At 32.2% G+C, this 12,206-nt stretch overlaps 1 protein-coding gene across 2 annotated transcripts in view; it reads right to left on the bottom strand.

Annotated features, from left to right (window-relative positions):
• LOC133186424 (uncharacterized) overlaps positions 1 to 5,240 on the bottom strand; it is a 39,739-nt gene extending 34,499 nt beyond the window's left edge. The window contains exons 1-4 of one of the 2 annotated variants that reach the window (XM_061321676.1): positions 5,047 to 5,240; positions 3,606 to 3,779; positions 1,473 to 1,582; positions 425 to 1,271 (exon numbers count right to left, since the gene is read on the bottom strand). In XM_061321676.1, coding sequence (XP_061177660.1) covers positions 1,014 to 1,271; positions 1,473 to 1,582; positions 3,606 to 3,779; positions 5,047 to 5,215 — 711 coding nt within the window. In that variant the 5' untranslated portion in view covers positions 5,216 to 5,240 and the 3' untranslated portion in view covers positions 425 to 1,013. Of the gene's footprint in view, positions 1 to 424; positions 1,272 to 1,472; positions 1,583 to 3,605; positions 3,780 to 5,046 lie in introns of those variants that run through there. The other variant, XM_061321675.1, reaches the window with a different exon arrangement.
• Positions 5,241 to 12,206: the final 6,966 nt, after the last annotated feature.

The following is a 12,206-nucleotide window of genomic DNA, read 5'->3' as shown; positions in this document are numbered from 1 at the left end:
ATGTGATTTTAGGGATTAATCATCACTATTCCCTATGACTAAAATAGATTTGTAACGCAGAAATAAATTTTATACATATATCTGATACTTAACAAAACAAAAGAAAGAAAGAAAAGTGTTCTTTATCAAATTGATAAATTTTATTTAGTAAAACTGCAAATTATAATCTTGATCAGCATCTCTACTTTTCGTAATCTCATACACATAGCGTCACAATGGCGGAATGGTGCCTCGGTGTATGTTTCTGTGTTTTTTTAAGTCAAGAGAGAAGCCAAGACAACAGAGTTTAGATATGTTATGTCTTAGTTTACTGAAGGGATTTTTTTACGGGTTCGCTGAACAATTATTAGTGCAAAGGTCGTAATGGAATCCGTACCGTTGAATGACTCGAAACAACAAAAAAGATTAAATAAGTGGAAAAATCTTTATTTTTTGCGATTATACACCAAAATACTACATAAACATCTACTGAAAAAGTAAATTCCATTACTAATTGAACTATCTAGTGCATCAGTAGAAAAAAGGCATAGAGCAAATAGAAAGAGTCTAAGATTTTTTTCTTGGAACTAATCTTACGTGAGATAAATACAATGTATCAGAAAATATGGTGGCAAGGTACATTTGTTAAAAAAATCTCAGTTGAGGCAGAAATCTAAGATTTTAGGCTGAGATTTCAGTTTCGATTTTTATATGTTGGTGGCCCCGAAGCCTGTTATCTTTCAATATTTTTAAATTCAGAATTACTGTGAGACATTACAGATTTAAATTCAGAATTACTGTGAGACATTCTAAGGAGAAAAATAAATATTTTGTAATCATGGTTAACGAGGGATTTATCGACTCTTAAGGAGAATCAAAAATTTTGTCTAAAAACATTATTCTATTCTTGATTCTTCTTTTTTCACTAGGGATAATCTGTAACCCTCAAGATTAAAGTTTGCAAGAAAAAGGGATAATATAAAATAAACATTAACTAGTTTAAAAAGTTTATGCAGAAAGTGTTACAATAGCATTCAGCTGATGTGGAAAACTCTCGCAATCTGCAGCTTTCTAATCATAATGTTACCACTGCTGCTTATTTCCAACTGGTGGTGCTCCTGCACGTGACCCAAAACAATCCCCCCACCTCCGGAGGTAGCCATCGCGCGGTTGTCGTAACTGCGTCCAGATCCACCATACTGCACAACTTCCCGACCGCCGTTTTCTTGGCCAAAATTTGTGTCTTTGTCTGACCTGGCATACTTGCACAATGCACAGCAGCAGAATATGGTCTTAAAATATTTAATATCATATATTTTTGGTTAAATATTCAGCCAACAAACAAAATAATTAAAGAAAAATTAAAATAAAAAATTGTGATCTACTTCATTATACCAAATGTTTACCTATATTACTTTATCATGGAACATTCAAACTCATAGTTTTATGCTCATTGAAAACGAACATGCGTTTAATTGTATTTAATGACAAACCTCAAGCATCACGTAGCACGATGCTGCCAGACAAAGGTAAAATCCCCATCCTTTCTCATAGTCTTTGTAATCTGTGATAACAACCATACATCCAGCAAAACCAATAATTCCTGCAATACCAAAAGTCGTTAAGGAAATCATTGATAATAAATCAGTTGATTCAAAGGTGTATAACGTATCAAATGCAAAACAAGGGTTGTGCTCATTTTTTGGTAATGACCTTTGTTTATTAAAGAGAAAATAATACACAATTAACTCTCTCAGAAGTTATCCTGTGCTCGGATATCAGTGAAATTCACAATATTTTCAAGTATAATTAGTCTTACAAGCACAAAAAAGTTCACATCGTGCGCATTGCTATGTTTCATTTTTCGTTTCATACGTAGCAATTTGAAATGAAAGTTCTTCGGAACCGAGGCCCCGTGACACGGCAGGTGTTGGTACGATAAAGATCCCTCACTGCTCAATGGCCTTGCATGCCTAGCCTAGTAAAGGTCTTATTTTGAAGCCCTTCTCCGGTATATGGTGATGTCTCTATATGAGTGAAAAAATCTCGAATGGGCCGTAATACTACATACTATCAATCAATCAATGAATCATTCCACACGTATAAAATAATTTAAAAGGTGAAAATAACGAATAATGATTAAATAATACGAGGGCTGTTAGAGATGTTCGCGGAAAAGTTGTATTGTGAGAGCGCTTTACGCATGAGACCAATTAAATTTTGCAAATAAAACATATATGTATTTTCTAATTAATATACAAAGATTTGATGTTTTCCGATGATCTATTAAAAATATACAGCTATGTCATTAAGAGAAAATATACACGGAGCATGTTGATTTTTGGCACGTTTTCATTACATTGACATTTTTGTGAATTTATAAATTGCGATGTTGCGCATGAAAAATGCAGTATGTCATCTGTCACTAAAATATGTACGAAACGTCATTTGGCGAAATTTTGAACGTAACTGGAGAAGATATGAATGTTTTATTGCTAATTAAAAGGTGACCAATGCGTTAGAACGGTCCTGAAAAGCTACGTCAATGAACGTCATGGAGTGCCAAACTATGTGCAGGCATGAAAACGTCTGAAGTGATTAAATGTTTTGAAAGAATTGTCTTTACGTGTCTTGGGCAAAATTGTTGAAACTGAATCAGCTTTTTAAAGGATGGAATGATTCAAATTGTTATCAACTCCTGAGTTCCCCCACTTATCGTATAGACATTGCTTCTTTGCATATGTATGTTTCCATACCTGATCGCTATATTTATAACCTCATAATATCCATACAACACAAAAGAAATTTTAGAAAAATAAATGTCTTGCTATAGTAATACATTTCCTAACAGTTAAAATGGCATGAAAAGTCTGTAGAACTGAAAGAAATTTAAAACTGTGAAAAAGATTGAAATGTTTGGAATCAGGTTGTTACCTCACCTAACGTCAAGAAACTTCAAGTGCTTGCTCCGTGAATCCTCTGACCACAAAGTAAAAGTCATTTTATACTTTAAAAAATAGTAAATGGGCCTGTTTTTATATACTTATTGATGAAAGATATTTTTTTAAACAAACATTCGTCATTCTTCAAAGTCAACTTCAAAGTACAAGATCTATTTCCCGTTCATGCATTGAACGTATCACTTGTATATAACTTATGTAGAGAGAGAGTATGGCGAAGAAAGTTATGAAGTTATTTAAATCCACAATTCTTAAACAGATTTGATAATGTAGTGAGATTTGTGTTCGATAATAAAGAGATGTTTGTGAACAAAAGTAAAGGTTCCGGGTTCGTCACCAAAAAATTCTTCACTTTTTCTTAAATTGATAATGGTTATTTATACATTAAAGAAAAAAAATGAATAAGATACGGCACTGTTGAAATGATGTTGACTTAATGTTGTAAAAAATACTATGTATACAATGTAGATAATATAAATCTAATTTGAGGTACAATATAAAGTTGTGAGGCTTTAAATAAGAAGTATACAGCGATGTCGACAATATCGATAAAACGTTGTACACCAGACATACCCAATTATTATAGCATTCAAGGAAACTAAATGATGGTAGAATTATGACAAATGGATACATTGCATAAATTTTGCGCAATGACATTATGCGTACCTGCAACAGGATATAAACATAGCAAGCACACTCCAAATTTTGCGCAGCAACCCACATCATCATCATCTTCGTTATCGTCTTTGTTGCAGCAAATGGTGTATATGAGGACCGCTGTTGTCAGAACAATAACAATAAGAGCAGTTGTCTGAAGGCCCAGAATAGTGGAACCAAGGCCTAGTAAAATATGACACAAATAAAGATGTTTAAAATAACCTTACATTCACAGAAACAACACACGCAGCTAAGTTATACGAAGAAAATGCAAAGATCAAAAATGATTTGCGAGCTTAATGTTTTAGATAAATACTAGGGATGTCAACGTGTACCCAGTAACCCGGGGTACTCGATCGAACGTCAGAGTATCGAATACTAAAATTGATACTCGGTTACTCGCATGTATATTTTTTTTTCAAATTTCAAAGTACATATGTTTATTAAAAACTTATCAATAAGTAACAAGTATGCATTGTCCATACCTGTCATCGCTGTATATATACATTAAATATACATTATATACTGGTACAAAACTCTTCTCACCTATCGCCGTAGTATTTTTGGATGGCTTCTATGCTTTTGTTTTCATTAAACCTCTTTTGATTATGCTCTATGATTTTAATACACGGTATAGTGATGCCTCTATACACTTCAAAAGTGAAGAAATACTCAGAAGTAACTGAAGATTCATAAAATGTTAAAAGTCAGTTGTGAGGAGGACATTTAGCCTATTCTGCCGAAATAACCAACATATAAAATATACGACTAGCGATCCCAAAAACGTCCACTCTTTTAAATGATATTCTAATCACTCTATAGCTGTGTTACAAATTATCCTCCTCTGGCATTCATCAAAGAGGTCAAAAAAGTAAAATGATGTAGCTCCAATGAGTAAAATTTCTCCTCCTGACTAACAGTGATAGCTATTGAATCCCTTATTGAAGACTCAAAATGCTTGATTAAAAATATATATCGAACATTGTGAAAATATAACAATTTTGATCCACTTAAATATTATATATTTTAACTTGTGAAGATGTCCTAAAGTATTGCTAGCTATTGGAATTATGCTATGACAAAACTTAAAACTGTGCTGCTCATGGTGCTTGCATACATAAAGGGCTATTTAACTTTTGCTGTTGAGATTATATTTTAATGAATTATTCCTGTATATTCTAGTGTTAAAAAAATTCTCTTAATAAGTTTAATGAATTAATGCATTCTTGTTCGTATTACCAATAGATTAATTTTCTTGCACGAATATGCGTGAATTTAATTTAATGCGAAATTTTATGCCTTTCTTTCACTTTTTAATTGCACGATCTGTTCATCAAATATTAAAAAATAGTAAAAAGATGGGAGGGGGAGTGAAAAAAAACATGTTAATTTTCTGTCTTTATGTGATTCGCATGGTTTTTTAAATACACAGCGAATATTTCCAATTTACCTTTGATGGTGTCCTCGCAGTTCACTGTTAAAAAGATTCCTCTAAAACAATCTGTTGTTGAATTTTGTTTGATCCAATATGGCGAGAAAAACCCTGTTGTCTGTAATACAAGACCTGGCAGCAACAAACAACCAAAACAACAAACTAATACAACAGATTCAGAACTCATAATGTATGCTGGGATTAAACACGGATCTGGAGAGAGAATTTCGAGTCTTGGATTTTCCTACTTTTGGTTTGAAATATAGAGTAATTGATGTATGGCTCTATTATCTGTGTCACATGTGTCACACTACATTATTATGCATATTGTAAACAGAATCGCTCTAGAACCCAACACCTTCTAAACTAGGTCAATACGAATTGATAAACAATTTAAACAAGAAGAAGGAAGAAATTTTATTTTAAAAACCACATAGCCTCAGGGGGAGTATTTTTACATAGATACTGAGGAAAAATCAAACAAGTTAAAGATGCATAAATATATACGAGGGTTGTCCATAAAGTTCGTGGACAAATGCTATAATTTTCTTCTTTTTGTATTTTGTATATTTATATATATTTGATTAATCTTATTATGATAAATCGTTCATTGGTGATAAGAATTGTTATTATTCTTATTTGTTCACCTTATGCTTCCAGCCTCAAATCACTGTTCCATCTCCTCAACACTTCCTTAGTGAAGTAGAGATGGGCAGGCCTCTGCATGACCGTATAGATATACTTAGTGTATCTATTTTATCTTTTAAAAAATAACTAAATTATAAATAAATAAACACACCACCACGTCACCCAGCCGAGGAGACTGAAGCAATCAATTTTTTGGTGGCCGGCCATACATGTAGTATAATGTCAACTCAATAAACAGGGAAAATAAAGATGAGAGTTGATACAATTTAAATAGTTACGAAAAAAGGGGAGGGGGGGGTTCAATAAATATTTAACACAAGTTATAGACAAAACTGAAAATAGGGGGGTGTTAACAAACTTTCTAAATTTTTCAATGTATACTGCGATTCTGGTCACTCAACGTTAAACAATAATGTAGATTTTATAGGTTGTTTTTTTAATTAGCAAATAATACTATACATATTTCTAAAAGCATGCTATTATTCTGGTAAGTAGGTAACAAATAATTCTATAAAACCAACATAGAGTATAATACATTGTTTGATTATGATAGATTCTAGGAATTTGTATATGTGCGTATTTGTGAACAAAAAAGAAAATTGTAATAATGAAAACGACCAGGAAGGAGTTATGCCAAATAAAATTTAGAAATTTTGAGTTTGTGCTATAGCGTATTTATTATTCTAAAATATGCCAAAAATACCAAAAGATATAGGCTAGTATGCCAGTAATTTTGTGAGGGAACTCTCATCAGGTGCTAGTCCCAAACTCCATGCAGGTTTGTTTCGGTAATGAATTGGCCATTCATTCTAGCACGACAAACCTGTCCTCGCCATTTCCGGTAGATGTGTATTTCTATTTTCTAGTGTATAAACAAAAAAGTGCACGTGTAATATATAAGTTTTGTAATATATCTAACACTACATTTATATCTTAGCTAAGGTACTTACCTTAAGTCTTCTATATTCTTCTATATTGAATTACATCATGGCGACTTGACAGGGTTCTTATCTGTTGATATGAAGTCATTTTTCACAGTATGACGTAACAGTACTCCAAGGATTTACAGTTATTGGAGCCATAATTTACAGATATAGTATAAGGCAAATTGTTTTAAACAAAACAAATTACAGGGAATTGAGAATAACCATGAATTATTTTAATATATAGGTTTGATAAAAAAAAAAAAGAAGAAGAAAAAAATGTTTTAAAAAAAAAAACAATTCTTATCACCAATGAATGATTTATCATAATAAGATTAATCAAATATATATAAATATACAAAGTACAAAATGCAAATAACTCCCAAGGTGATTCACCAAATGTTACAGTAACTCAGACCTATGACTTACTCTAAGACGTCCTTTTTAATTTTTTTCATTTCTCTTTTTGTTTTTTAAACATTTTTTTATCAAACCTACATACTGTAGATTCCTTATTTTACGCGAGTACTTAATATCGCGAAAAGGCCCAAGGGCGTCAAATCGCGAGAACAATAATTCGCGAATGGGTGATTTATCTAGAGATTTTACATGCATTAAAGCACCATAAAAATAAAAGCGAGTAATTTTATTTCGCGAGTGGTGCTTCTCGCGTAATTACGCGTTAATTTATTCCTCGCGTACATTTAGAAATCTACAGTATTAAAATAATTCATAGTTATTCTCAATTCCCTGTAATTTGTTTTATTTAAAACAATATGCTTTATACTATATCTGTAAATTATGACTCCAATAACTGTAAATCCTTGGAGTACTGTTACGTCATACTGTGAAAAATGACGTCATATCAACAGAGAAGAACCCTGTCAAGCCGCCATGATGTAATTCAATATAGAAGAATATAGAAGACTTAAGGTAAGTACCTTAACTAAGATATAAATGTAGTGTTAGATACATTACAAAACTTATATATTACACGTGCACTTTTTTGTTTATACACTAGAAAATAGAAATACACATCTACCGGAAATGGAGAGGACAGGTTTGTCGTGCTAGAATGAATGGCCAATTCATTACCGAAACAAACCTGCATGGAGTTTGGGACTAGCACCTGATGAGAGTTCCCTCACAAAATTACTGGCATACTAGCCTATATCTTTTGGTATTTTTGGCATATTTTAGAATAATAAATACGCTATAGCACAAACTCAAAATTTCTAAATTTTATTTGGCATAACTCCTTCCTGGTCGTTTTCTTTATTACAATTTTCTTTTTTGTTCACAAATACGCACATATACAAATTCCTAGAATCTATCATAATCAAACAATGTATAATACTGGATGTTGGTTTTATAGAATTATTTGCTGCCTACTTACCAGTATAATAGCATGTTTTTTGAAATATGTATAGTATTATTTGCTAATTAAAAAATAACTTATAAAATCTACATTATTGTTTAACATTGAGTGACCAGAATCGCAGTATACATTGAAAAATTTAAAAAGATTTTTAACCCCCCTTTTTTCAGTTTTGTCTATAACTTGTGTTAAATATTTATTGAAACCCCCACCCCCACCCCCATTTTTCGTTACTATTTAAATTGTATCAACTCTCATCTTTATTTTCCCTGTTTATTGAGTTGACATTATACTACATGTATGGCCGGCCACCAAAAAATTGATTGCTTCAGTCTCCTCGGCTGGGTGACGTGGTGGTGTGTTTATTTATTTATAATTTAGTTATTTTTTAAAAAGATAAAAATAGTTATACTAAGTATATCTATACGGTCATGCAGAGGCCTGCCCATCTCTACTTCACTAAGGAAGTGTTGAGGAGATGGAACAGTGATTTGAGGCTGGAAGCATAAGGTGAACAAATAAGAATAATAACAATTCTTATCACCAATGAATGATTTATCATAATAAGATTAATCAAATATATATAAATATACAAAATACAAAATGCTATAATTTTCTTCCGCACCGGCAAACGTTTAGGATAATATTTTTTATATAGACCATGATCTAGTAAATATAAAACAATTCATGCAATACAGTCTATTTAACGAGTGTTATGGGTGTATACTTTGTATATGCAAGCGGCACGGTCCGATCTGACGTAAAGCTAATTTCATTTAAAGGTCAAACATGGATTTTAGATTTTTAACACATGTTCAGGTACACACGCATTTTCTTTATTATGTCATACTGCCAAGTGCTAGCAATAGTGTTTATGTATAGATTATAATTTATTTAATTTTTAAATTCGAAACAATACACAATAATTTACGACCTTCATCAATTTACACGGGCTGCACAGCCCAGTCCAAAGTTGCGCTCGATTTATCACAACGTCATGAATAGAAATATCCATTTTCATCAAATAAGATGTGTTTTCCACTTCTTGTAGTGTCTTCAAAATTGCATACACCGTTGAAAAATCGTACTAGTATATAGCAATCTCAAAATTTTTGACAAATATTTTTGGGGGGTTTTGTTCACTATTTCACTGTCTCTATAGTAAGCGATATTTTACATATCAGGAAATGAATATAGCCTCTTTATTCTTAAAACATATAATTTTTATTAAGCTTTGACTTTTTTTTACAGAAAATTATCATTTTAATCTGTACACTTTATTTTAAAGTTCATGGCATTTTAACCTTGGTCCGTGAGCACTATCAGCGACCTTTAAAGACCCCGTTTTTACATAAATATTAAGTACCATCAATAAAAATTAAATTATTCTGAGTTAGATTTTCATAGGAAAGATTTTGATATGCAAGAACTACACATAGAACCATGTATTTTGACAAAAAAACGTCATTGTCAACGAACTTTATGGACAACTCTCGTATATACATCATTTGTTGTAGTCTTAGTTATTTATTGTATTTAATAAGTATCACTGTTGACACATACGTAACATTCCTCATTAAAAAAATGTCATCTATGTCACTTATGGACTTACTGCTGTTTCCGGCCGTGCATCATGTGTCGATCGTAAACGTTCAGATTCTTTCTAACATTTCTCTAGAATCGCTGAACCAATGTTTGCAAATTTTGGCTAATGGCATTTTTGTGCTTGGGAAAAAATTGTTAATTTCATGGTTTCTGTCCATTCTGTCCATTGCTCTGTCCATTCTGTCCATTGCTTTAAAGAGGCGGGACCAAAACCATCACAATTAGAAATCGTCAAAAATCTGCTACTTGATGTTCTTTGGACATCCATCAATGAAACTCAATAAGAATATAAAAACAGATCTGCTAAAAAACGGACACAATTAGTACTCATGGAAAATCCAACAGATTGTTGGAAGAACCGGTCTCCAAAGATTATACAGGTACTGTCAATGAGAACAATACAATTGTGAGAAGGGCAAACACAAACAACTGAAAACATCATAGGTGGGATCAGGAGCAATGGTGGCCCTTACCAAAAATATTGCGTTCCTGCAAACAATTGCTGCAAGTCTGCTGCAAACATTGCAGCAAACTTGCTGCAGACATTGCTGCAAGCTTGCTGCAATAAAGCTTAAGAAACCAAGACAGCCTATGTGTTTGCAGCAAGCTTGCAGCAAACATTTTACCATTTTACCATGCAAATGAGGTTTGCTGCAAGTCTGCAATAAACATTGGATTTTCCAGATATGGAAACCTTGCTGCAAGCTTGCGGCAAACATTGCTGCTTACTTGTGGCAAGCAATATTGTTATTGTTTTTGTCACATTCCTGTGTACAAGCCACAAGTTTACAGAAAACCTCTGTCCTGACCTGAATCTGTTAATTATAAAGAAAATCCACCACATGTGTCTGAAATGATGCAAGTTTCTGAAAGTTGATAGTCTCTCTTTATGTTCCTAGACAAGGTTCCCATACTATTCATATATAATTAAAATGTAATATTTTTTTCTGCCATGTACAGAAAATTAAGAACCTTTGCAAATGACTTTATATGCATACAAATTAAAACTTTACAGTTAATACCAATTTATTTGAAATCATATAAACATTTTTTTTAAAGAAAAATGATTTGGAACCTTTAATAAATTCAAGAAACATACAAATGTGATATTAAGATAAAGATTGAAATTCATAAATAGATTTAGATTTAGCAAGAACATCAGTTACTAAAACATGCTTTAAAGAGATAATTGTTTCATATAAAAATAAAACAAAATCAGATCTTACCAATCAGATGTTTGCATGCCAATGTACATCTACATCCAGAATTGTGATTTTGAAATCATTCAAAATGGTAATTATTCCTAACAAAAAACTGAAACATCTACAACTTCCATTCAAACATTTCAAAATGGCGAATTCTGTATTGACCCCTGTACAATCTGCATTTCAATGGCTGATTTGACTTGTCACTGTTCTTGCAAATTTCCTGCAAACATTCAATTTGTTGAATGTTTCCTGCGAACTTGCTGTGAACAACAGATTGGCGTGTATGTTTCTTGCAATGTTCCTGCGAATTTGCTGCAAGCCCGCAGCAATTGCTGTAATGTTTGCCGTAAGACTGTAGCTATCTGCAATCATCTGCATACAAGAAATTTTTTTTTCCTACGAACAATTTTGTTTGCTGTAAACTTGCAGCAGACTTGTTGCAGGTCTGCAGCAAACATAACAGTTTGGTACGGGGGAGTAATCATTCCCTGTTGATCAGCCAAGCCTGCCGTATGCTCTTTTTCATGATCGGATAAACGGAGAAACCCGTAACCAAATCAGTATGAAAATAATGGCCCAACAATATGACCTGTCGACAGGGGATTCTTATTCTCTATGGCATCCGATCCATGGTCTGTGTTTTCTCAATATTTATTTTCAAACAGCTGAACAGAATAGAAAATAGACAAAAATACCTGTTAATTTTTTTTTTTTTTTTTTTTTTTTTTTTTTTTTTTTTTTTGTTCCAGTGGACATTTGAACTTGATTACTGTTCGTTGTCTTCACAGTTCATTAAAACAAAACTGAATGATTAAATTATATTATGCTAAAATGTGTTTGTTGGAGACAATACAAAAATAACCCTTTTGTCCGGCAAGAGTACTTTTGTACCTTGAAATTGAAAATCCAAATGCAATTTAGTAACGTTGAAAGATATATTACATTTATTTTAAGACTTTAATTGTTTTGAAAAAATGTTGTAAAGTTTTAAATAGCTGAAAGATGGTTACAAAATGGATTTAAAGCCTTTTATTGGAGTTGGAAGGTTCAAGGTATACATGTATAAGCTGATGATTGAAGATATCTTATCATAGGCATCTGCTTTTTATCGAATATCATTAAATATGTACGAATCATGCGACGTCATGTTTTTGTTTACAAACGAAGAAAATAATTTATTGTCCTTTTAACAAGAAAAGACAATTTTAAGTAGTATTGATCTTATCAATGAATTATAAATCAGTTTTACGGAACCATTTCAAGTGTAGAAATACACAATACGATACAGCGTTTCTCTCCATCAATATTTTCTAGAAATAGATCATTATCTGCGCCTCTCACAACTTTTACTTTCCTATTTTATATTTAAAGTTAAGAGCATGTTAAGCATTAAAGTAATATTTACTAGCGGAATCC

This window comes from Saccostrea echinata, unplaced genomic scaffold (genome assembly GCF_033153115.1).
Source record: "Saccostrea echinata isolate AGI-Se365-2 ecotype Australia unplaced genomic scaffold, CSIRO_AGI_Sech_v1 ptg000013l, whole genome shotgun sequence".
NCBI classification, from domain to species: Eukaryota; Metazoa; Mollusca; class Bivalvia; order Ostreida; family Ostreidae; genus Saccostrea; species Saccostrea echinata.
Note: the sequence above shows the minus strand (reverse complement) of the source record. Positions and strands in the feature narration are given on the sequence as shown.